Source organism: Chenopodium album, chromosome 5 (genome assembly GCF_948465745.1).
Source record: "Chenopodium album chromosome 5, dcCheAlbu1.1, whole genome shotgun sequence".
In the NCBI taxonomy this organism is placed as follows: domain Eukaryota; kingdom Viridiplantae; phylum Streptophyta; class Magnoliopsida; order Caryophyllales; family Amaranthaceae; genus Chenopodium; species Chenopodium album.
Window position 1 is genome coordinate 1,778,385 of NC_137838.1, and position 26,739 is coordinate 1,805,123.

At 35.2% G+C, this 26,739-nt stretch overlaps 3 protein-coding genes across 4 annotated transcripts; 1 reads left to right on the forward strand and 2 right to left on the reverse strand.

Moving 5' to 3' along the window:
- Window positions 1-298: 298 nt before the first annotated feature.
- Window positions 299-18,443, reverse strand: LOC145631461 (protein transport protein SEC24 C-like). 2 transcript variants are annotated; one of them, XM_081683541.1, is made up of 25 exons: window positions 18,313-18,443; window positions 16,919-17,831; window positions 16,085-16,306; window positions 15,087-15,161; window positions 14,872-14,970; window positions 14,085-14,196; window positions 13,061-13,188; window positions 11,691-11,810; window positions 11,148-11,228; window positions 10,749-10,826; window positions 10,574-10,666; window positions 10,203-10,257; window positions 9,058-9,134; window positions 8,298-8,369; window positions 8,090-8,173; window positions 6,903-7,022; window positions 6,728-6,796; window positions 4,966-5,043; window positions 4,647-4,785; window positions 4,398-4,562; window positions 2,786-2,931; window positions 2,495-2,674; window positions 1,984-2,072; window positions 1,857-1,888; window positions 299-781 (listed from the first exon to the last, which is right to left on the reverse strand). In XM_081683541.1, exons 2-25 carry the CDS (start codon window positions 17,759-17,761, stop codon window positions 675-677), a joined length of 3,264 nt encoding a protein of 1,087 aa, XP_081539667.1. In that variant the 5' UTR covers window positions 17,762-17,831; window positions 18,313-18,443; the 3' UTR covers window positions 299-674. The 2 variants fall into 2 exon arrangements, with proteins under 2 accessions (XP_081539667.1, XP_081539668.1); XM_081683542.1 differs by having other exon boundaries at window positions 16,919-17,812; window positions 18,313-18,410.
- A 1,306-nt stretch (window positions 18,444-19,749) lies between these two features.
- Window positions 19,750-22,570, forward strand: LOC145631289 (uncharacterized). The gene is made up of 5 exons (XM_081683374.1): window positions 19,750-19,987; window positions 20,348-20,552; window positions 21,192-21,260; window positions 21,439-21,571; window positions 21,673-22,570. The coding sequence occupies exons 1-5, from the start codon at window positions 19,750-19,752 to the stop codon at window positions 22,291-22,293; spliced, it is 1,266 nt and encodes a 421-aa protein (XP_081539500.1). The 3' UTR covers window positions 22,294-22,570.
- A 680-nt stretch (window positions 22,571-23,250) lies between these two features.
- LOC145630004 (cysteine and histidine-rich domain-containing protein RAR1-like) lies at window positions 23,251-26,462 on the reverse strand. The gene is made up of 6 exons (XM_081682248.1): window positions 26,240-26,462; window positions 25,406-25,408; window positions 24,545-24,627; window positions 24,180-24,346; window positions 23,783-24,000; window positions 23,251-23,694 (listed from the first exon to the last, which is right to left on the reverse strand). The coding sequence occupies exons 1-6, from the start codon at window positions 26,339-26,341 to the stop codon at window positions 23,599-23,601; spliced, it is 669 nt and encodes a 222-aa protein (XP_081538374.1). The 5' UTR covers window positions 26,342-26,462; the 3' UTR covers window positions 23,251-23,598.
- Between the last annotated feature and the right edge of the window lie 277 nt (window positions 26,463-26,739).

The following is a 26,739-nucleotide window of genomic DNA, read 5'->3' on the forward strand; positions in this document are numbered from 1 at the left end:
TGATAATGCCATGTCTGCTCTAACTGCTGTATTATGGAAGTGTACTTGTTAGCTCTTAAAATTATGTAGTATAGAATCTTTTTCTATGGTACGCAATTTTTAGAGCTGTCAATACTTCCTTTATGCTTAACCATTGTTGTGGGTATTGACAAAGGATTTTCTTTGCGCATTGTTCATCCAAAGTTTACGATCAAGCAATTTTCCCATCTCTACCTCTGCTGTTGCTTCATCTTAACAATTTTATCATAGCAGTGCTCAGCTTAAAAAGGAGAAAGTAAAGGAAAAACTTGGAATCTGCTAGACCAAAAACATGAAAGTATTTAACCTATAGACGTCGATCTGTGCAAAAAACTCAAATGTTGTAGTTAATATTGCTTACATGAATGATGGACGTTTAAGGGAATCAAGGAAAGATGTGATGATAATGGATCACTCTGATTTTAGCTAAAAACCAATCACTTGGTTCTTGTCAGGACGAAATATTACAAGCACAGACTTGAAAAATATTAAAATAATGACGACAAATCCCTAATTAACTTAATAAAGAACATTACATCATCCACACTAACTGATTTCGTTTGAGGCAATATATTTGTCTTCCTTCCCGTGACTTCATGCACCATCCATCTTATGACTGTCGCTATTCGTACAAGTAATTCAGATATATACATTGGTTAATCCATTTTAACTTGTATCTGCCGGTGTATATGTACCAGAAACTCAACATAGGATAAGCCCAATGGAGACTTGTCTTCTACCATGTATGAGAAAAATAACATTCCTGAAAGCAAAAGAAACAGTCATACATGAGAGAGGCCACTTCAGTAGGGTTAAAATTAGTTTTATACAAATTATGCATGATCATCATATTAAAAATATCTATTAATACATTTTATTCAAAATTCCTTTTCTCAGTCTATATATCCTGTCACTATTTTTTTATTTTTTTTTAAATGCTGAGAAATTAGGTTGATTCGGTAAAGGAAAACAGGTCAGACAAAATTGGTTAGAACTTGCACTAAAAGATGGTTTGTTACTATGAGATTGTTTGAACTATGACAACTGAGAAGACCATATGGCCAACCTAGAGAGTTACTAGAGGTTATTGTTGAATTCTAGATTATATAGTATAATATCTTCATCCATCTTGCTCAACTTCGCAGGGGGCAATAGGTAAAGGTTGACTAACAAGATTTGGTCCAATTGACTTAAAAAGTTGAGGTATACAAATGCAAGGCCATTAGGTGAAAAATCTCTAGGGAAACTTAGTCAGTACCCCTGGTGTTCATAATCACAGTTACACAACATATTTAAGACGTCAAATAAAGTTTGCCATCTTTCCTAATATAAAATGGTTTAGGATTGGTCTCTTTGTAAATTCATGTCATATCCTAATGGGGTTAGGACTTACAACAATAAATAGTTAAATTATGCATTGTGTAATACAGTCCAACTTAATATTCTCTCATTGTACTTGCATTTCTTTATGCACTTATTTTAAACAATACATTTCTTACTATATGTTCCTTTATTATGAAATGCATGGCTCTTTATGGTGAGATTTGTTCTTTCATTTTGAGCTACAAGTTCTTTTACTGTGAGTTATAGGTTTTCCAGATCCTGTAGGATCTAATGTGCAACTTTTCAGAAGTCAAATAGAAGGTTTTTTTGTAGAAAAAAGAGGGGCCAAAAGGTAGACATCTACATGAGGTACAGTTGCTCATCATACAAGAGACCTACATATATGAAATCACACATACAAGCATCACTTATTGGTCTGATAAACTTATACATTCAGAAATATAGGTAACAGTGTATCACTAATATAAAAATAAAATAATAAAAAAAAGCCTTACCTGAAGAGTCTCCTTGCTTGCACAATTTTAAGCTGCAAGGAAGGTATATTTGGCAATAATTAATGGCATTTCATAAAAGAGATAATGTAAAAGTTATCTTAAAATACTAAGAGAACTTGAGGTGTACCGTAGATAGGAACATCTCTGACGTCGTATCTCATTAATGACATCATTAAGTTTCTTTGACTCTGAATTATCATGTTGCTGTAGCACAAACTGCACATACAAGAATACAAAAACTGTTTTTCAAAAAACATGAAGGCGGTAGCTAATATCTTTTCTCATCCACTGACCAACTACCTTAGGGAAGCCAAGAAAATTGGATTATTCTAGCAATCACAAGAAGTTATTGTTTGCATCTATGAATATATACAGTATATATCTACTTCATTGTAGTACTGTAGACTTGTAGAGCATAGACATGAATAATTTTACAAAAATGCATAGAACTACCTTCATCTGCACTTGGACACAGATTTTAACAAATAAATTGTCACCCACAAATGATAGCACTGAATAACTTATTTGGCACATTGTGCTTGCAACTTACAACACCATTATCTAAGGGAGCCTACGGAGAAATGTTTGAAAAGTTTGTAAGGGTAGGTATGATGAACTTTAACATGGGCTTGGCATACCTGAGTAGGGATCTCAGCAACTGATGAAAAGCCAAATAGTTGCTGCAAAGTATTAGAATTCACGGAATTCCCAATATAAATTAAAGCATCCAGGCCATTCTCAAGAAGATAGATTCCATCATCACTGATGTTTTCACTAGAAAGTGGGAGTGCAGATGGAATAAGTGAGCCATCCGTTTCCTGATAAGTAGCAGAAGAGGAGACAAAGCAATGCAGCATCTATGTAAGAACAGAGGTTAAAAAAAAAAAAGATGGCCAACAAAAAAGCTGCAAGAAAGCAATCAAATGTACCTTAGAGAAAAGATCATGGACAGCAATCAGCCTAGGATATACCAATGGAACTCCAAGAGGCGCAGATACAGAAGAAACATATGTCATCCAGAATGACCGATCATCTATTCTTCCATCGGTTCTTAGTCCGGTACTCTTAGTTAATGCTGAAAAGAGTAATACACAATATCACCATTTCATAAAAAATAACTCCCACCCAGCTGATACAATTTAACATTATTCATATGATGACCTACTTATTCTTGTATGGTGACAATGCAATGGAGATGATCAGGGGTCCACCTCTAAGTTCTTCCTAAATCATGGCCAAACCATGTTACCAAATGTGCAGCGGAATGCACTAATGCTACGCCTAATAATCTAGATAGATTTCAAAGAAACAACTGTCATAATTCAGGTTCACTGAAACAAGACAATTTTTTGGTGAAGCTTAAACTGTGTGACAACATGGCATCTAGCCTTCAACAAACGTTCTTTTTGGAGTACATACGTGATCAACAGACACAAACAGCTGATATTGTAGCAATGCAGAGGCAGCCATCAAATTCAAATGTAATCAAGAATACCTCTCAGTTTATTATTTTACTTCAAAATGCAGCAGAGTGCAGATACGAAAGTGGTTGGGACTTCCATAGCATACTTGACTTAGGAGTCATAATCTCATTTTAACAGGTTTTCATAGTATGTTAGTATCATCATCATCATCGTGTCTCAGGTATTTCATGTTCTTGATCTGGGTTTGTTACTTATTTCTAGATATTTGCCGGAAACATGTTTTAAAAAGTGTCAGAATGTAAGTTATTCAAGAAGAAAATTAAGCTATACCTTCAGACTACGCAAAATGCTAAATGTATCTCTGGTTATTACTACGAGGACAGGTCATGACAAGTTTAGATATTAATGTCCCCAAACCAGCACAGCTTGATCAGTAAGTGCCTTGGTATTCCAAAACATTAGAAGGACTCATATCCTTGCACCCCCTACCTTGTGTCGTGATATATAGATGTGGTGGGCAAAGGTCAGAATTAATATAGTTACCCCCTCCAACGCTACCCCCATGTGTTCACCCTCTACGTCTCTAACAGATGAAGACTAGTTAGCAAGGTAACCAACTAAAATGAAATGCAGAGATATAAAATATATTGCCCATGGGAAAGAGGGGCGACATGTAATGAATCCCACTGCTGTCTAACCTTTGGAAGTTTAAGTGAAAATGACAAAGCCTTCCACCAAAGGTCACTGTCTAGTCTTTAAATGTTGAAGTGTTAATCAGATCTGAATTTCTACACTCGAGAAGCATTTAGAAGCTCAAAAAAATCTAAAAATTTAGTACAATCATTATGTGTATGTAGCTATGCGCATTTGGGGAAAATACATGTTAGGCAGGCATTTGACCACAAATTGATCCATCAAGAGAATGCTGTCTAGTCCCAGGCACAGAAATAAGGAAAATTCAAAAGTCATCCAGTTGTAATCATTAGCTAAATTAGAGATAACAAATTAAAACTATAACAGCAAAGATAAGAAATATTAAAGACAAATTGTTCCAACACAAGGTCATAAGATCAAGCTCTATATCTAACAGTTGAACAGTAGCAATGAGAGATCATACCAAGAGTGTATAAAGGCAGAAGTTTGAGAGCTTCAGGCAGAATGAGTTGTCCAGTAGATTGGACAGTTGAGCAAAATTTTCGATAAGAATGCAGAATATTGACACAATGGTTTGTTGCATGCTCCCTGACTTGTTGAAGAGGCAAAGTAGGAATTTCATTTCCAGCTAAAAAAAATGAAATTATTAGTATAAATTCCAAGAGGAGCAGTATCATAATCATCTATGATCAGCCTATATTAAATGCATTACCTTGCTTCAAGAAACATGTGAATTGAGCATCCAAGTCAGCTGAGCGGAATAGATTAGGAAACGCACTTGTACACGATAGAGAGAGATTCATGACTCTGATTCTTCTTTGACCATACACAGTGGTGTAGAGAATGGCACACTGAATACACAGAGTAGTTAGTTGAAGTTGGCAAGCAAAAATTACTAACATGATGTCTCATTGTATCATTAGAAATGATAATGTTGGTTATGTAAACAAGAGTATATGATTTCAAATTGTATGCAAAACTGATTGATGCTGTTATGGCATGATGCATTCATAAGTATCACCGAATTATACCTGAAAAGCACATTCTGCGCCATCTTGTAGTTTATCATCATGTTTTAAGGTTACTGTTATAGTCTTATCGCAGTCAATCTGCATATCCATCAAGTTTGATAAATTAGTAGATTGAAACTTCCCAGCAACTGCATTTCAGTGTAAGTAGCACCGAAGAATATAGCCAATGCAGACAAAATGTCTTGGAAAAGTTCTACATAAATGAAAAATGAATTCCTTTCTACATATGGAAAAGCAAAAATAATGAGGATCAATAGTTCTCTCAGAAAAACAATGGATATAGCAGACATGCATATCTATCAAAGAAAATCCCAAAGAAGTACCAAAAACAAGCAAGGGATTCCCCCCCCCCCCCCCCCCCAAAAAAAAAAAAAAAAAAAAAAAAAAAAAAAAAACACCAATCTGAAAATATTGAAGTTTTGTGACAAGTTTTCCAAATACATCTGTAACTTACCAGCTAGAATGCCCATACAAATACAATAACCAAAAATCGCTCTACAACAACAATGCCTTAGTCCCAAAATGATTTGGGGTCGGCTAACATGAATTGTCGTAAGGAATCGTACGAGATAAAGAGAGGGACATAACAAGATAATCATTTGAAAGAGTTTGAAAAAAGGTGAAGGTGACATATGTTGTGTACTGCTCGTCCGCTCTACCAGATTTAAAAAAAAAAAAAAAAAATGAATGCTCTTAGCTCCAACATGACCTGAACAAGTTGAAACTTCCCCCCCACCCCACTCCATTTATTTCTTGGCCATGTCGAGTTAATTTAGCAATCCTCGTTTACAAAACAGTCCGGCTATAATATTGACCAAAGCATATTCCCTAAAGAACAATTAGTCTTCACTTTTTTCAGGGAAAAATAAGTGATCATTAAAATCTTAACAAACAGAAAAAAATAGTCCTTCCCACTAGAAAGTGTTTTGTTATGAGTTGATAAATTGACAAGGACATGGAGTATAGGAGTAACTGACGAGCAACCCTATAAAATATGCATACAACGTTTTCACATGGCTTAAGGAAGACTTCTAAAGTCTTATTTGCCACACATATACATAGATTGGCAGGTTGATCCAAAAACATGAGAGGGGTTCAAATAGGCACGTAGTTCTTTTTTCTCCTTACATAGAAAAAGGTTCAAATACTCATGCAGTTCTTCTTTCTCCTTACATAGGCCACACAACCCCCAATAAAACAAAATAAATAAAAAATAAAATTCTCAGCAGTAATTCAAAAGTCCTCTGGTGATGCTAAATAACACCACCCCAATTGCTGTCTCCTCTATATGACTATATCTAACCCAACTTTAACATGAAAGGACTGTAATATAATTTCACATGAAGGGGTAAGGGAAACAGAGTTCATAAGTAAATCCAACACTTAGTATGCCAAAAATAATATATTGCAATGCATTTTCCTATTCTAATTGAAAACCCAAGTATTATAAACACTTTTAAACCAACATAGGGCCTCATGGAGTATAGGCACTGTAAATTAATAGCAACTTCATAAAGCTTGCAACACGACACACCTCACATAAAACTCAGGGAACAAACTCAATTGCAAATTCTGGCAACACCAGTTTCAGAGACTAGAAAATTAAGGATATTGGTTGTGAATATCTACCCTAAGTGGTGAAGTATGACGTAAGCTTTTTGAAATATTGGGTTTACTGATAATATCTAACAAAAATCAGATTTAATGTTACCCAATTTGGGATAAAGCACTAGATTCAAGTAATGAAAAAAGATTAACATACTGCAGGAAGGTCAACATCTGTTGGAATACGCTTGCAGAAGTTTCCAGTGTATTCTTGGACTTGAAGACCCTAAACATATATTTGAAAGAACAGTTCAATGAGCATAAAATCAAGGAGAATCAGTAAACTAAATGACATAATGAGCTTTTGGCCACTACCAAATACAATAACCTACCTGGCTGCAACGAACACGCATCACAGCTTCAAAACCTTGTGGCCTTGATACATTCCATCTAAGATCATTATACAGCTTAGCTGTATCAGAGAGTGACGAGAAGGGATAGTAGTAATAAACCTATAACAATAAGTATCGAATGGTTAAAAAAGGTTCCATGCATCATATGGAGTTTTCATTCTTATCAGAAAAGAAAAAAAATACAATAATGACACAATAAATACCCAAACTAATGGAGGTGATAAATTATCAATCAGTAATCCATTTATTTGGAAAAATTAAAAATCGAAACTTCCTCAAGTAAACACTACATATGGCACTTGTCTGAAAAAGAAATCAAAAGAACCCAGCAAGGAGCTCATATTAATACAAACATTGGTCAGGAATCCAACCATTCCGCATAGAAAGAAATGATGTCAGCTTCATAACATATTAATGACTAAAGATCCTTTACCAAACCCCAGCAGATCTGGAAATCACAAAATTGACTGCAAAGTACACCAAATACAAAGAATACACTCATGAAAGAAATACGGCCTTGCCTCTGTATACATTTAGACAATTACTCTGTAGAACCTTAATAAAATAAAATCAAGAGGCAGACATAATTTTGCAAAATTCTAGTAGTTATCTGATATACAACTACAATCAAGCTAAAGTAGACAATTCAAGATGCATAGGACGCCAGACTGTATCGAAATCATAACTGAATAAAAATCTCTTGACCTCAAATATGCACCACCAAATAAACAAAAACGCCCCAAAGTCAATGGAACCTAGACAACCACAACTTCAACATCCTAAAGCCACCACAGAAGTAGTTTTAACTTTATAAGATGAAGAAACTTAAAGTTCTAGCAGACTATACAAGGAAATGTCAAAAAGATAGTCTAGACGCTCTGAAATTCTGTAATCATACATATGGTTGTATATGACCAAGTTGAACCACTAGCTTCATCATTCATCAATGCCATTTGAAAACAAGCTACAACCAAAACTAAGCACAGTTCTAAAATCCATTTTCTAAATTGATTTTCTCCAACATTACTAACAGGAACCAACATTTGATTCCAGTATACTATACCATATAATATCACCAAGAAACAGGATGGGAGAAGAAAGATTTGAAATTCAAGGAGTCCTTTTAACGTAAAAATAAGTACAATGAAAAATACATCCATGTATACCTGTCCACCAGTAGTCCTTGGCACAACAGAGATAGAAGCAATATCCATGTATGACTGAGTAGTAAGGAACAGATCAACACAGACCTAACATTGACAAGAGGAAAGTCAAAACTTAAAAATGCTCAAATTAATTTGAACTGAATACATACTAGTTCTAAACCTTTTGCTTTAGACATAGTGACACAAAAGTGAAATGTCATATAGTCACCTGGTATTCAGCCAACTCTAAAGCCATTTCTCTCAAAGTTTTGTCTGCAGGCTGCAACAACTTATGAGCCTCCTGAGATCATAGAAGTTTATAAAATTGCATCTTCAGTTCTCTTAAAAGTCAAAATCATGCAAATGGATCATAGAAGCAGATTCCAGACAAGAAAGTATCGCTACATACAAATTGCATCCAACAGTGTGATTTTTTTTTTTTTTTTTTTATAAATAAAGAAATAAAAACTGTTTGATATGTGTTAAATTTTGGGTACTCGTTTCTTAAGCAACAAAGTAGGATGTAAAGTGGAGAGAAAAGGTCAAATCAGTTTCAGCACTGGTTCACTGTCTCGATCCATATCTATAAAACCTAACAAAGAATTTATTTCAGTGGGTGAATTAAGTCAAATCTTTGTGTGAATCACAAAATTAATATAGAAAAACAGAACTGCGGAAGGTGATAATTATAAAAAAGGATGCAAATCGAGAGAAATTTTGATATATATATATATATATATATATATATATATATATATATATATATATATATATATATATATATATATATATATATATATATATATATATATATATATATATATATATATATATATATATATAACCAAACACAGTAAATATTAGGCATGCATATCGTTAAATAAGTGAACAACAAAATTGGCATCCTCAACACAGAGAGATACCTACAACAATACCCCTGGAGTACAGTGATAAATTGTCATTGTTAAAGAGTATTGTTTCTAATTTACCTTGTCTCCAGCCAATGCATTTGCTCTACCTTCAGCTTCTCTAACAGAAAGGGCGCTAATGCCAATTGATGGTAATACTGCACACACAGAGTTATGCTCAAAGAATAAAGACTGAATATCTTGAGAATAAACATTTAAAGACTAAAGAGCACGAAGGACTCCTTTTATATGAGCAAGTCTCATTCTTTTATAACTCAATATAAAGACATGAATCTCTGGTTTATTGTATGATATGGTAATCATGATTCATATATATGAAAAAACTAGTGATGCATAGCGTATTTATAATACATTAGTCTAGATAAATTCTCAATATGAGAGCAGCCATAAATGTTAATCATCAAAATGTCCACCTCACTTCACTTACGCCTTCACCTCTTCATCACGCATTCATACTTGGGCTGCACTGCTTCAGAACCCCTTTCACTTAAGTGCCTCATTCTATTTTTATTTTTTTAATGTTTAGAGAGCATGTAAATACATGATAAGGGTCCACTATTGAGTCAATAATCCCAAACTACCCCACCAAGCTTCAAACACATTTACTTGTTAAAAAAAGAAAAAACGAGATGAAGCATTCACTATTCTTCCCAAACTAATAATTGAACCAATAGTTTCAGTAGGGAAAAAGTGATAAAATATAGAGGAATATATAAATCATAAATCTTCTAAGCCTCCCTCATGCATCTAGATATTTTTAGCAATTAACATTGATGTGGTAGAATCTCTCAACCAACAATATCAAGAGCAGTGATGAATAGAAGATTTTCAGCTCCAAGCTTTGCGTATAAGGTTAAAAAGAGAAAGCAATAGAAGCTATATACATTGAGGTGGAATCAATTACTATATAATGCTCACATAGCACTACAACACTGTTTACTTATACAAAGTATGAAGAAAAGCACAAATGTACTTTTTAACATCACTTTATATGCCTACACAGAGAGATCAAGATAAATAAATTTTCAATAGGTTAGGTGATGTAATTCATAACATTTTGCATTCAATTTAGTAATGTTTCCATGCCAGAAAATTCTACAATGCAAAAAAATCTCTACTTTGTTGACATTAATAGACTTTTATTAATAGAACATGATAAAAACGATGAAAAACTGCTAATAGATAAAGGTATATAAAGCACTTGCCTGATTGAAACACTAAAACCTTTCCTCCACTGCTCTTCATAGCCATGTACGCAGCCTAAAGGTAGATTAAACAAAATACCATGCCAGTCAGTTTGTCACCTAAATCCATGGCAGCATAATGTACACACACACACACACAAAATCCTGATCTCTCTCTTCATACAAACTTGTAGCCTAAAAGTACATGCTAAACATACTTGTAGCCTAAAAGTAAGCCAAACAGCATTACCCAAACTTTAGTGAGTTGCTGACATTACAGAAGGGGAAAAAAATGTGCAACCATGCAACACAGCAACAGTACCATGCATAATAAAAAGATTCTTAATCATACTTGTTCTTTTCTAAACATGAATGAACTAACTACATCATACCTTGACTGCTGCACCAAAGGCTGAATCAGCAATCATATTACTCTGAAACATGGTTGGAATGCTTTCCAGCAATAGCTCTAAATGTTCACGGCACTGAGTCAATAAAACATAAAAATTTAATCAAAGGAGCTTATTAGCATGTCGAAGGAACAAGGTTCATGTATAATGGGAAAACCTCGGAAAGTTGAACGATAACATCTGTTTCCAGAGGAGTATAGACATCATGTACATCAGGAACTATGAGCATCAGCGGCTGCAAATTACAACAAAAAATCAGTTTTTATCGTTATATTTGTTATTACATGAAACACGTGTATGTAACAAATTATTAAGCCCCAAAGACGATCCCTATAGAAAAAGAAGATGATGCCAGCAATGGTACTATATTATGATCTAATACAAAAGTTCCAAGAAAGAAAGAGAAGAATAACTGTACAACTATGAGATACAAGTCAAGAGCAGTTTACTAAATAGAATTCAAATACGTGAAATGAATGCACATCAATCAAGACAGTATTGACATTGATTCTAAAATATGGCATGCATTAGAGTTAGAGAGCAGTGGATTGTAAACCTGCTGAAGTGCCCGTTTTAAATTGTAAAAATGTATTGTTGAGTCAAATGTTGCAATTCCCACCATAGTTCTTGGACCTTCCTGCAATCAAAAAACATGGAAACATAGCAACCAATAATTTGGAGTCCATAGGCAGTGCTAGATGCATTGCAAATTCTAAGAAGAACAAATTCATACATAATTTAAACTACCCTGCTTCATGATAGTAGGTCTTGATTAACTTTTCTATTAAGTTTGGCTTCAAGTTAGTTTCATCCTTGTACATACTTTCCTAAGATCGTATTTATTTCAGTAAACAAAACGCAATAATAATCATGATAATCGAAGTTGCTAAAATCATATAATTGACCAAGTGTTTACAAACAGGTTTCCTAACCGAAATGACTCATTTTTGGATACCCATTGACCTGTTCCTTACAAAAATCCAGTTGAAATCCATTTTCAGAAAAACAAAATCCTCATAATAAAACTATTTGAATATGATGGATGATGAATTATGTTCAAGGTTTAACCAAAATAACTGCATGTAAACACAATACTTACTGGGAGATCAGCAATAACTTGATTGATAGCACTACAGGCAGCTGCAGTTGCACCAGTCTGTATGGCATTCATGGAAACATCAACAAGGAAGAAGAACACTGCAGGCATTGGATCACGCACCTAGGAGACAGGAAAGACAGGAATCAATACTGTTTCATAAAGGCTGATGAGTTCAAACACACTACAAATGCAGTCAAAAAGAGTAAAAAGTTTGTCTTTCCTCAGATTCTACTCTCTTATGGGTGGACACCAATCCCGTTCTAAGCTCGTTCAGCAAGCCAAGACAAGTAGTAACTACCAAAAATTATGAGCAATTTAACTGTCTTTAACTATTCATCACAATTCTATATTGTTCAGACTTGGATATGAGGATTGAATATACTTACATATACAGATATCTGTTCATTAAGAAAATGGGCTAAGAGCTCCATAAAATTTATTTTTTTATAAAAAAAAATAAAGGAAAAATCAGTTTGTGTCATTGTGTGACATAAAAGAGAGAAAAATCCAAAAGTTGTAAAAAGAAATGAAAAAAAGAAAAGAAAAGAAAATTCCACAAGTTACAAAAAAAAATACTGATCCCCCCCCCTCCCCCCTATGATAAAACAAATGCTTCCTCTGCCACAGTCCTACAATGTATACCCATCCATCCTAATCCCATATGCAGCAAAGTACATAGACTGAATGTGATAAAAAAAGAATGACGAATGGACAAAAAGTGTAGGTGTATAACACTAAAAGCATCAGTTTAACCAATACATAGGTTTGGTAGCTTAGTTAACTTTAATATAATAAGATGAAACTATGTAAGTGGAATAGTTGGGGTATTACATTGCAAAAAAAAAATAGTGGAGTTAATAGTTTATTGAAAATTAAGGGATGTGAGAGTAGATAACACATAAAAATTAATAAAAGAAAAAGGTATGAGTGGGGACCATGCGAGGAGAAAGATATGATATTAGAAAGAAGTATTTAGCCCAAAAAAATAGGTGCAATCAATCAATCAAAGCCTTAATCCCATAAGTGGGCATGTAAGACGCAGACCAGTGGGTGCACCGGTACGAAGAGCGTTTCCCGCTGCCAGTCCCAAGCCTGGATAAAGGAGGAGGGTTTCGGTAGGCTAGTGACAGCCAATGTAAAACTTTGTCCCATCCCATGACATGAGCCAAGTAATTAGCCAAAAAAAACAGGTGCAATATTAAAAAAAAATGGAGGAAGTAATTTTTACTGTTTGTAAATACTTAATATCAGCCACACAAGTCAATCTTCATAATTAGTTCGACAATACAGAACATTTTAATTTCAAACCATCGATATAGCTTAGCAAATATTCTGTGAGAAGTCTTAATTCATGATGTAAAATAACTAACCATGTATTCTTTTGTTGCAACAAATTCAACTGTTCCCTTGGACAATTCAGGCCTTTCATCAGCATCTCTACGCCGCCCATCAGGCCCAAGATTGCATTGGTAGTCACGTGGAGTTTCATCAGTAAATCCTGCAAAACACACATAATCAAATCTGGACATGTAACTGACAATCTAATATCTGTAGTTAATATATTTATATGCTTAACATAATGTTGTATAATGCCGAGCCCCATGTGATTACATAAGGGTTTTTTCATTAAGTAGATATAAAATTGTAACAAAGCTTTTGCAGAGCAAAATTTTTAATGTAGTGATTACAAAGTACCCTGGTTTCTGCATATTAATAACTCCATCCATCAATAATACAGAATACCACTAGACTCCAAGCCGTGACACTCTAGAAAAACAAGAAGATTCTATTATATATTATATGGCCTCATAAGTCGAAGAGGTTAAACAAAACAGTCAATTTTTTGAATGTTGACCAAAATAAATGCACCGATTTTCGTACAATTATTATGCCGTTTAATGGACTTGGATATCCTATATTATTATGAGGTGTATTGCGGAACATAGAAAGAAAAATCTCTCATATTAGTTCAGATGACCTTCATGCTTTAACACATTAGGAAAATAGTATACTATCACTCTATCAGGTCATTCTATCACTCTATCAGGTCATTCATCAATAATTCACGCATAACCAAAGAGTTTCATTGCCAGCATCAAAAGCTGCCCTTATGCAGGCTTCTTCAACAGACTTCCTTTGAACATCCTCCACACCCCCACAAACAATTACTTTCGCTTCAACAAATATTTATTTTGAAGTTCACTTTGTTATCTATTCATATTTAGTGAGCTTTCCTCAGATACCTTTTGCAACTATAACATGAGAGTTTCTCCTTCCACATTCACAAAAACTCATGAGAGCTAAATTGTACTTTCCAAATCATATAGCAGTCAAGAGTAGACTAGGATAACAAAAACTGGATCAGGAAAAAGTCAATAAATTGCTGATACTAACCACACAAGTTGCAGATGAATTGACGTCCCTGATCAATAAATTTCATGAAAGGGTTTATGTAGCCTTTGCAGCGAGAGCATCGCATTGGACCTCTTTCCCCAAAGTCAACAACCTGAACAACAATAGATCAGTCTAACAGAAACAGTGTGATTATATTCACAAATGGACTGAATATAGAGCAGAAGCAGACACAAAACACACAATGCTTCTGCAGTATCAGAGCCGGCACCTCAATATTATTTTTCTTTTATAATGAAAATATGATGTATTAAAGGCTGAAAAATAAGTACAAAAAAAAGCAGAAGAAGTCATCTAATCAGGAATCCAAATTGCAGATTATGCCAGTTGCTTTCACCTCCTTAATCTAGTAACTCTTAGCTGCCCCAGATATCTTGGCCCATGAAGATACTTGATACGTTACTTTATCCTTTATAAATATATTGAGGGGGAAAAAAAAAGGTCTAGCATATATACTCAATAGAAACTTATATTTTCTTTGTAGATGTGCAAAAAAAAAATGTTTACAAAGGTGATCTTCCATTTCTTTTCTCCATTGGTCACTCCTTTGTCCACGATAAGGCAGTATAACTCCTTTTACAATTGTCCAGAAATCTTATTCAAATAATTACAGAATATATCACAGAACACAAGAATGGATTTCAAATCCTTTTCTAGCTAGCCACAAACAGAGTCATAAAGGTCTTCTACTTCCATCCTTATTCTCCAAGATGTTTAAATTCCAACCTAAAGAGCAAAAATATTTAAGCCCCAGGTAACAAAAAGTTACCTGAATGGGTTCCTCAGATGGATGAGGAAGAGCGAATGGTTGAACCAGCAAAGCCAACGGCATCCCAGATGTCGTCAGAAGCTCGCTTGTGCATGGGATCTGTTGAGATAGCAAGGCACTACAAGTCATTCTAAATCATAAAGGAAAGGATATAAATTCCCTACTTATGTAATCAAGATACTTATCTGACCAATCCCAAAAAAACAAAAAGTTACCTGACTAATTGTACACCTCATGTTGCGAGGGCTGCAATTTCCAGTGTCTGTGACAATATACTCGGTTGTAGCAGGCTTCACCACAAACAAGAAGACAATAGAATTTAGAAGTATTGATTTCCATACTAATAGATATTTCATGTATAGACCATAGACAAATGCGGGATTCAGGGAATGAGCAATCAATTACCGAATACAAGAAATATAACAACCTAGTAAAAGGCATGCCATTCTTAAAACAAGCCTTAACTCCAAAAATTTACCAGACAGCCTTAAAAACATCAATCACCACACATATGTATGCTTTTCTGTTACAGTCTTCAAAGAAATATTACCATCACTGCCCCTTTTTGTGAATGATTTTGTTCCTTTTGGTGTTTGGGTTCAAAGAGAGCAAAGATTTGAGGTTGGAATAATATGCTAGCACAATTATAAATCAAGTTAATACTACTAACTTTTTCTATTATTCTGTAATGGAAACCTATACAACAATGTGACATTTTCCATGCTTCCTACTAAGAAAGAAATAAAATTCCACATTTAAGCAACATTTTCTCACCCCTTAGTCTCAATGAATCTAATTTGATTCCTCAATCCCCATTATTTAGCAATTTTCCAATCAAGAAACAAATTTACCCATTTATTATGTCTCCTCTTCATGTTCTCCCCCAAAAGAGAAAGATGGGAAATTATTGCATTATATATTCTTCCAACCTTATAATATTATAGAAAAAACACTCTGATCTACGTGTTTATCTTAAAGCAAAATGAATTCAATAAATAGTTTCAAACTAAAGATAACAATGTATTTCCACTGATTTCTTCCCTCTTTATATTTGAGTTGGTTAAGGGGGTTAAATTCCTACATAAAGCCTCCAGTTCTACAAAAACAAAAAAAAACCTGCTTAAAAGATCCTAAGTTCAAAACGGATGCCATATTAAATGGAAATTAAAGAGCTATAATAGCTAATCCATTACAACACAGCAAGATATAGTACCGGAGGAGGATTGGCCTGATTGCCTTGACGAGTCTCGTACAAGATAACTGAAGAACTTGGGAAAGGGCGAGGAATTTGGCTGGGATCGACCTTCGATGCCATCGGACCTCCAATTTGACTAACAGCAGGTGGTGCTCCAGCCATGTTTTGGCTTGATATTGGTGGTGGCATTCCATACATCGGTGGTGGTTGCAGAGAACTGGACAATGATGAAGGAGCAACCTGACATAGTTTCAAGATTTAAACCCCACAAGTAATAGAGGTCAAACAGTAGGACAAACGTTTATCTGATGCGTATAACCGAAAAGCATGTTGGTACTAATGATGCCAACATAGATTGGAAATCTAGTAACACCATTCAAAGAAAGAACATTATAATATAACATAAAGAAACATTAAAACATCACATGTCAAAAAGCAGGAAATTTATTAACAAATAAATCATGTATTAGAATAGAAGAGCAAATGAAATGAAGCGAAAACTTCACCCTCTAAACTCTAAAGGTACCAATGCTTGGAAGGTAAACTCGGATAAAAGAATGCATTGGTGTGCCAGTCAAAGTGTTGCAATTACTATGAAATGGAGGGAGTATACTAGTAATGGAGGGGAAAAGAAAAATTAAACTGACAAGCGGAAATTTTTAAGGTATTCTATCAATCAGGTAGTGGTACTCAAACAAATTTTACAAAATTTATAAGGTAGATTTTCACAAATTTGGCAAATTTGGAAAGCAATTATGCTTTAAAAATAGATACATAATGAAATTTCACCACGCTATATGTTAGAGCTTCAAAAACAACCCCACACATTTAAAATAGAGTATTAATACATACCTGACGTGGTTGTGTCTGCCATGGTTGTTGGCCTTGTTGCCCGAAAGGAGAACCAGATGGTGGTTGTGCATGTTGAGGTACAACAGAAAAGGGAGATACTGGTTGTGAAGGTCCTGACAGAGACTCGGTGGGAGGAGCAGCTGAACCACTAGCATGCTGAGTTCCGAAATGAGGATGCATCATTGGAGACTGCACCCCAAAGGATGGTGGGCCTCTTACAAAAGATTGCTGAGTTCCTGCAGAAGAACCAGGAGGACCACCAGGAAAGCCTCCAGATGAGAATGAAGGAGGCCCATTACTAATAGGGCGTTGTTGAGTTGAGGAAGAAGGAACCGGACCTGCAGTTAATGGTGATGACCCAAAAGCAGTAGGACGAGCACTTGGCTGTTGGGGAAAAGGTTGCGAACCTTGAAAGGAAGGGGGAGTTACCCCTGGTGGGGGAGCACCAGGAGGAGGACCTCTAGAAGCAAAAGGTGGAGGCTGACTAGGCATAGGACCTGAAGGTCTTCCAGGTACCATGTTGGGTGGAATCATATTTTGTGGAGGTCCACCAGGGGGCATCACGCCCCTAGGAACAACACCAGGTGGCGGAGGTCCTGGTCTAGATACAGGTGAAGGTCCAGCAAAAGGAGGTGCGTTCTGACCAAAAGGAGGTGGCCCTCTAGGCCCACCAAAAGAAGGTTGGGATGGAGCATTTTGTGGTTGATTAAGGTGCAAATTCTGGAAATTTTGAGACAACGAAGGATCGGGGCCTCTCTGTAAATTAGGATTATAACCGGCTGGTGGTCCAGACGGACGTTGGTTATTGGGTCTAGTTGCCCCTGGATATACAGGAGCTGACATTGCTCCAAAAAGCTTCTGCTTCTCCTCAGAACTTCAAACAGATATCGCCGTCTGTTTGCAGAAACATAAACTAACCACCAAATTCATCAAATAAGACAAACATACAATTTACATTTGAGTAATTGGAATAATGAATACTCATAATATTATCAAATTGCAGCTCAGTATAATCAGGTTCTTGCAAAAGTGAAATCTTGCTAATAATACATCGCCAAACTACTGAATTCTCTATAATAAACATAGTTCAACAGAAACCTACCAGTAAATCTGAATCAATCTTAACATCGCATTCCTTACACCTTATAACACCAAATTCCAAAATCAAAGAAGATTAAGCGAAATTCCAGGAACTCGATTCAGACAGTTAGGGATTTGAAATTAAGTGAACAATTTAACATACGATTCCAAATCGATAATAAGTTATAACAATGCAGTTTATGCAATTCAACTAATTGAAAAACACAAAGATATCCAGATCAAATCTTTGATGCAGGAAATAAAAATAGCAAAAGATTTCAAATTTTCAATGATCAAATAACGAAATCGAATACCTGATAATCGCAAAATAGGAGATTGAAGAGGAGCGAAAAATGGGAGTGATCTATGCTCGAATGAAAGATGATACGTACTCGTACTTGGGAGGATCCGCTGTAAGAAAATAATCACTATTTATATAAATAACTTCTCTTTCTTCGGAAATTATACTCGTATCTTATACGGTATTTAAATGGTACTCCGTACTACATAATTGGGGTTTAATTTTCATTAAAGACACTTTGAGGAGGGGATCCCTTACCCATAGTCTTTCCCCTCGGCCCTCACGGTCAAATTGTCTGACCTGCAAATACTAAATCATTCAAACCGTGAAGATTAAGGTAATAACAATTTGAGTTACTAATGAAATGAAGTGAATCACACCAAAACCCACAACCCTAATTAAACAACCAAGTACACACAACCATAATACGAGATTAGAATAACACGCTTAAGGGAGATCACCCTGATGGCACACTAACATACTGTACTCTATAGTGTACTTTTATATAGAGAGTTATAAATTTAATTTAAAAGGCATTGGTGATGTAAAATGAATTGAAACCCCAACCATCTAATTAACCATATTTCATAATGTTCATATAACACAAATTTAATGAGAATTGAAACCAATACCTTATGATAAGAAAGTGAGGGTTAATTTGAATTTTCAAAATTTAATGTACCATTTGTTTCAATCATATTAAATCTATAAAGATAATCAAAATTAAACGCAATAGAGCTAACTAAAAATGACTAAAAGAGAGATATATTTCCTCAAAAATACAATAATACTCTTATACTCATTTGTGTAAATTTCTTATCAATTATTTAGTTTTAGCCACTAAATTAATCAAGCGGTCAATAAGTTTATAAACTTATTAAGGCCTTGTCCTTTAGAGCAGAGCAAATTGAAGCACAGCAGAGCAGAGTCAAGTAGAGTAGATTTTATTATTATTAGTATTAGTATTATTTTTAATCAGATCATAACAGATTTCAGCAGAGCAGAGCAGAGCAGCTTTAAAGAACGGGGCCTAAGTTGGCAAATTGACAATGTTTTTTTTGGTGTTCCATCTCGTTTACTCTTTTGGTTAATTTGAATTCGAAAATCAATAATAGGTGTTTAGGTTTCAATCCCCTTTCAATTATTGCATGTATTCTCTCTTAATCACCACGCATCAAGAGCCAATTGGTGACAAATTACATTATATTGTTTTATGTTGAGGTTGAGGTGATGGAGTAGTATATTGTATAGGAATACCTCATTGAAAAAAAAAAAAAAAAAGCAATGTATTTCAAAGTAAGTTATGCAACTACACGTCATTGGTCCAATAGGGATTTTTCGTTTTCTTTATGTGTCAAAAAAAAAAAAAAGAAAAGAAAAAAAGGAGGTCATAAACCCTAACACTGGCTAAAACCCACACCTTTTCGTCTCTCTTTCTCTCTCTCCAATGATGGTAGCCATGGAAGCAGAGCTTCAATCCTCTGAAAATCATCAGAAAAATGTCGCAAAAGTATTATGCGAAGAATGCAATTCTAAAGAATTCAAGTATAAATGCCCAGCTTGCTTTCGCCGCACTTGCAGCCTTCCTTGCGTCAATTCCCACAAACAACTTTCTGGTTGTACTGGCAAAAAATCCCTCTCCCAGATTATCCCCCTTTCTCAATTTGACGATTCTACCCTTCTTTCTGGTATCCTTCTTCCCTTTCATTGTTTCCAATTATTAGTATTTTTACCAATTTTTTTAAAAAATATTCATTTTTATGGTTAGTCATATATTTATGATGCTATGTTATTATAAATTTGTTGAATTTTTAATGGAGGATGTTATTAGGCAGCTGGGTTTTGCTAATTTAGTTAAATTTCAATTCTGGGATATCACTTGTAGCTAATTTTGCTGATTAAATTTTAGTTTTCATTACTATTAGCAAAATTTTGTGGATTTTGATTATTTCTAGTTTTGGTTGTTTCTTGTTTTTGTTTTTGGTTTGATTTTGTCATTCAAATTGACATTGATAAACTGTGCAATAATGGCAGTGTGTTTTGTTCAGATTATAATTTGTTAGAGGATGTCAAAAGGGTAGCTGAATCTGCCCAGAGAATGCGTGTTAAGTTATGTGGTCATCATCCTCAATTTAGGCTCCCTTTCCATCTTAAAGCCCTTCGGACTGCTGCGGCGAGAAAAGGGACTAAGCTTTTGTTACTTCCTGCTGGAATGGCTAAGAGGGAGAAGAATCAAACAAGATATAATCAAAGGTAATCATTTATATACTGTGACACACTTCCAGAAGAATTTGGTATTCAACTTTCGAGATATAGGTAGTCCTTCATTAAAAAAAGATCGTAACTTCGAGTTGCTGGATGATTGAGGCTTGATTATTCAGTTTCTTTCCTTTTGCCTTTGTATTCTCATGTTTTAAAGTTTGTTGTCAATTTCATGGTTGTTGTGTTGGTAACAAAAAGACAGGAATTTATAGTTCATCTAGTTCATTTTCTCGAGGAGGTTAGATGTGGTGTGGAAACTTTGAGGCACTGATTTCAAGTGAATGAAGTGATTGTAGAATATGGTAATTTTCAATCATGATATGAAGGTAGAAAGAATAGCCAATATACTGTTGCTATGCTTTTAGGAAATGTCCATCTTTATAAGCAACTTTAGGAAACTGGATATTTGATTTTTAAAGACCCTTCATACATAAAAGATGTTTACTTTTATTGCTAATACTCCTCTCTCGGTAGAGGTATCTGGTAAAAAATTTGTGTATGGCTGCATGAAAGGTCAAATAATAAACTGCTGAGTTAGTATATTCCAAGTAGACATAACCTTTTTGCATTGTGAAGGATGAGTATTGTGGACATGTTATTTATGGTTCTACACTTCTACTTATCTTCCAGGAAGAAATCTATCTCATGGACAATTGAATGGCGATTTAATTCAACAGATGTTGCTTTACTTGAACATGGGTGAGTATCTATACTTCTCTTATCATATTTCAATACAAACTTCTTTGCCTTCAATCCTGTGTTGGTAAAAGCCTCTGTGGGGTGTATCTCAGGAAAATTGACCTTTTGGTTTTCGTGCACGAGTCATGTTATTTCTAACACATCTAGTGATGGGGCTTTCTAATATATACCTGTGCAGTGTCCACGAAAGCACAACGTTGCGCTCAGTAATTGAGAAGCATCTACAGCCTAGCCCCTGGAAAAATAAGTTGAGGAGATTTTGTGATGAACCACTGGACAACCTCAAGCTTTTTATACGTAAATATCATAAGGTTCTTAATTTTGACCTCTTTGTTGTTTTCTTGACAGTATCCTAGTTTTAGCTCTGTTAAAAGCTGTTCAGTGCCATCTGACAGTCAACTTTGGTTTGCAGGGCAACAAAGCACCATATCGTGAGCTGGATTTAGATACACCTTTGAACCAACTTTTTGGCGGTCTAGTTATTTTGGAATACCCAATTATTCGTGTTTTCCTTCCGTCTGATAGCTATGATTTTGAAGTTGTTAAAGACGTCAGGCCCCTTCCAAGTTGGCGGGACTCCAAGAGACCCGACAAGGATGATATTGCAAGTCCAGTGGGTGTTACTTTTAGAGAGGAAGAGATTAAAGAAGATGAAACTGCTCCTGAACCTCAAATTATCGATCTTCTGAAGAGATCAGAAGCGGATACGCGCAAAACAAACTTGATTGATTTTCAGAAGATCGACAAGCAATCTAATGACTCACCAAATAAGTCCCAGAGACAAAAATTCGAAAGCGATGAAGTTTTTTCCGGTGACGTCAAGGAAGTTGAAATGTTGGATGCAAAAAATGAGGATTTTGATTTCGACCAAGAGTTGATTGACGCATATTCATTCCTCATGGAAGAAAACAATCCGGATGACTATCTTAATTACAAACCTGATGGTGAAGCAGGGGACCATGTAGATACTAATGTATACTTTGCAGACGTGGAAGAATTGGAAGAGGGAGAGATTCCCAACTCTGTAGTCTGAATTACCTTGTCAAAGGAAATTTAAGGATGAGTCCTCGTTTGTAACAATTATTTTTCTGCAAAGCATTTGGAGTAGATTACATAGGTTTCCTGGTATTTTAAAGTAACACTGCCTGGGTATCAGTTAGAAGATTATTTCTAGTAATGCTGTTATTTTATAGAGGGTTTTCTCCTTGATACAGATAGTTAAACAGTTTTTTTTTTTTTTTTTCAATTTGTTGAAACCTTTGTTGTAACACCGCAACACGTGTAAGTTAATGAGTAAAATTTTTACTGTATCTCATCTTTACTGTATATCGAGTAAATTTTGGTTTAATGTATTTCATTGCAATTGGGAAAGTATCCGTGTTGATAAAGCTTAATTGTTAGCTACAGAGGTATTGTTAAGGGGATAAATTGCCCTTATTTTCAATGGTACGTGAAGGCCTGAGGAATTCGCGCAATGATAGTATTTTAAAACATGTTGCATGAATGCAAAGGATGTGTTAAGACTGTGGGAAGCTGGGAGCTAGAGCTACTGTCTTGTTGTGCCATGTCTTTGTGGAAGATCAATTAACAGTAAAAATGAATGTAATGGGCCTAATGGCTGAGGAAGTGAGCTAAATACGCTATCTGAAAGAGGATGAAGCTGAATTGCGTCACAGCTTTGTTTTTAGGCAGAGTGGTCGGGTTAGGAGTTGTGACGAGTAACAAGGGGGGTGGATGTGGTAGCTGCTGCTGCTACCTAATTTTGTGCTTGCTGAACCATATGTTGCAGAAATGAGTGCAGTTATTTCTAGTTAAAAAGTTGCCCTATACAGGTATACTGCAGTTATATTGAGCCAATTGAGGTATTATAAATGCTTTTTCTTATTGTTTTCTGTAGTTGGTTTAGTCAGTAAGCATCACATAGAAAATGCTACATTACAGCAAAATTTCTCCCTAAAAAACCCTTTGCAACACGGTGAAGATGTCCCAGTTCCGTGAAAATGTCTTTTCAGCTTGACATGTCTGCAATTGATATTACAACATACAACAGGCATAAATTGCTCAATTCGGGGCATGCCCGAAACATGTTGGAGCTACTAAATGTGCCTATAAAGGCATTCATTTTTCACAGTTTGGGTTTCCATGCTGTTGCTATCAAACACGGCAGAACCTCTTAAAAGTTTGAAAATGCTATCTAATCAAGGTAAGAATAGCTTGAAATAAAAGGCAGAAGCTAAACATAAATTACAAGAACAGTTAGTCCCCCAAAGCAGGTCAGGTAGTTTGAATTTGATCAACTCGTCATGAAACTTCATGGGAAAGAGCAAAAACACGTTTTCTAGGATGAAGGATCAGCATTGTGCCATCCCTTAGTGCAAGGTGGAATGCTCATGAACTCGTCAAATTCCTTCACATGAACATCACAGCATTTCCACTGCAAACACAAGAAAGCCACTCTTAGTATTCATGGACAACAAAACTGCAATATAGATTTGCATAAAAAACTAGGTGTGAAATCTCACTCCTCTCATTCGGTCATGGAAAACAGCAGGCCCTGGATGATGGTTGCATGCAGTATCATGATTATCTATCTCTTTAAAAGTTTGACCGCAACCCTTATTCTTACAAACTTGAGGCTCAGTTATGCTGATTGTCTTCCGGGGATGAGCAGAAGCATTTACAGTCACTTCTGCAGCAGTGACCGCCTGTGGTACCACAGGTTTAGGTTTTGGCTGTGAACCTGAAAAGATGTAAGTTGTTACGTCAGAGATTGAAAGAAACAAAATACCCTGTTAATTTTGCACTTCCAATGAGTTCAAAATATGAAAGACAACATTCCAACCATAAATTGGTATTACGAGTAAGGCAGAGCATCAACTATTGCCCAGATAAAAAGCTCACACACAAAGAGAGTAATACCGTGGTCTGAGCAGAAAAATCCCTGCCTGCATCTAGAGCAAGTTTCTTTTGCTGATGTAGCTGTTGTAGGAGCTGAGATGGGACTAGGAACAGCTGTGGGGTTCCTAGATCTTGGGGCAGGCTTAGTGAGCACAGGTTTCTCAGTTGTGTGTTTACCCGTTTTGCATCTTCAATGGAAAAGAAGACAACACAAGAATGAAAAATTAAATAAAAATTGAGGAAAACCAAATGAATCTATTGTAATCAATAACGAACTATGCAATGCAGTGGAAATAAAAATGCAATGAATACATTAGAGACTGCAAGTGACAAAGGTATCAATAATAATGCATATGCAATGTACATCGGAAATGGCAAAGACATACCCTGGAATATCCATAAACAAGCTAAAGTCATGACTTTTTTTCTTGCAACAGCTCCATTCTTTCATTCCATCATGAAATATAGGCTGAAATTACAGAAAGAGGCTTATTAAGTTAAAATGTATATAAATAAAGATATTAGTAATATAAAAATATTAGGAACAAGAATCAAAATGAGAAAGATCTCATAGAAAAAATGATATAACTATATAAGATAAAAAGAGAGGAGGCACTTACTCCCTGAAAACAAAAGGAAATCGAACAAGTCCAGCGCCAATATGCAATAAAGATGAAAAATACGTCAGTTACAACTACAAGTTACAGTGCCCAAGCATTCAAGCTTGCACGTAATTATTCAACCATACGTAAATTCCAAATAATCAAGCGAAAAATATTTCCTCCAAACGAAAAAGAGCAGTTGCAAGAGGGGGGATTAAAAAAAAAAGACATTGCTGGTCAATGCAGAACAACATCTTAGAGAGTATATAAATCCTTTAAATGATAAAGACAGATTTCAATTATTGAAGATATTATAGATACCACTTCCTAATTTCTATTCCCTTTACAAGGGAAAGGGATAAGGAACGGACGTCAGGTAATTGAGTCAAACGATTCTTCACTCCAGAGTCTAGAGTCCTGCAGTTCTCCCAAACCCGAAACAAACAACCTGGTTTTAACATTCTTCAAGGGAAGAATAGATTACCCAAGAAAAGTTTGACCTAAGTGAGGCCTTTGTCAACAAGCTAATTAGCTCCCTTAATCCCTTCTTGTAAGTTTCAGCTAACGAAGATCAAACCACAATCATTTACTAGTATATCTGAATAGGGAAGAAAGGATAACTGATGAAGCCTTGACCCAAACAACACCCTCAACGACAAGCTAATCAGCTCTCATCAGTTTCATGGTTTCTTAAGTTATCATCTATACCAAAGACTATTACTTTCTGAGAAGTGGCCTAGCAGCCTAACACTAGCCTAAACTCCATAATGTATACCCGGTTCCTCACCGAAGCGATTAGAGAAGAAGGGAAAAGGGTTTACGGGGAGGAGACATGAAGGCATGCAGATGAAGAATGTGGCATTACTTTCTAAATCAAGGAAAATTATTCTCAGCCTTGGAAAAACTAATATATTCAATCTATAAAAACTACTGCCTCTCTTTAAAAACCTTATAAAGAAACTAATTAACCTTAGAAACAACCACCACCATCCCCTTCCGACAACCACCAAACACCGCCGCCTAAGTTACTTATCAATCCTAACTCCGTTGAAAAGCAAAGGTATTGCTAGATTCGTCACTAGACACAATTACACAAGGCCATATACATAATCAAAAACCAAAATATTGCCATAAGTTATCAATCCTCCTTTTTTCCTTCGTTCCTTGAACAACTCCTAAATCACAATCAATTAAGTCATTCAATTATATTTTTTAACCTCCTAATAACCAATCAATAACTGAATTAATTAACATAGTCTCAATTTCAAAAATTAAAAAAAAAAAAAAAAAAAAAAATCACTTCTCTAAAGCTCATAGATTTTAACACAATTGAGATATGTTGCATTCAAATTGGACGTAATTCCACACAAAATAAAAGGTGCAAAACTCCAAATTAGACTACATAAATCAAACAGCACAGTTAGTTTAGCAGATCAAATTTAAAACATAAGAAATAAAGGGATGAAAAATAGAAAATACCGAATCGTGGAAAACGCAAGAACCTTCTGGATTATGATCGAGCGTAAAGGTAGCATTGCAGCCGATTCTCTGGCATCGAAGGTTAACTGGTTGTTCAGACATTATCTCTCCTCTTTTTGTTTGGAAGAAACTTGACCAGATTTTTCTTCAACTCACTTTACCAGAATTGTCGGGGGACACACCCTATGAATAAGTGGGAGATCAATTGTACTGCAAACTACGGAATACTTATTAGGAGTATTATTACTGTATTAAACTTCGTAATATTAATAGATGAAGATTTTTTTTTTTTATTAACTTTTTCAAAGAAATTGGTGTAATTTAAATATGGAAATATACAATTTTATCAAACCCATGTTTCCCTACCCTGTAAAAAGTAAGAGATTGCTCCCTATAAAAGTAGAAGATTGCTTTTATAAATAGTGCATGGACCATTATATCCCTCAAAATGTTTGTTTACCTTATTACATCCCTGTGTAATTTTGTAATTTTTCTTAAGA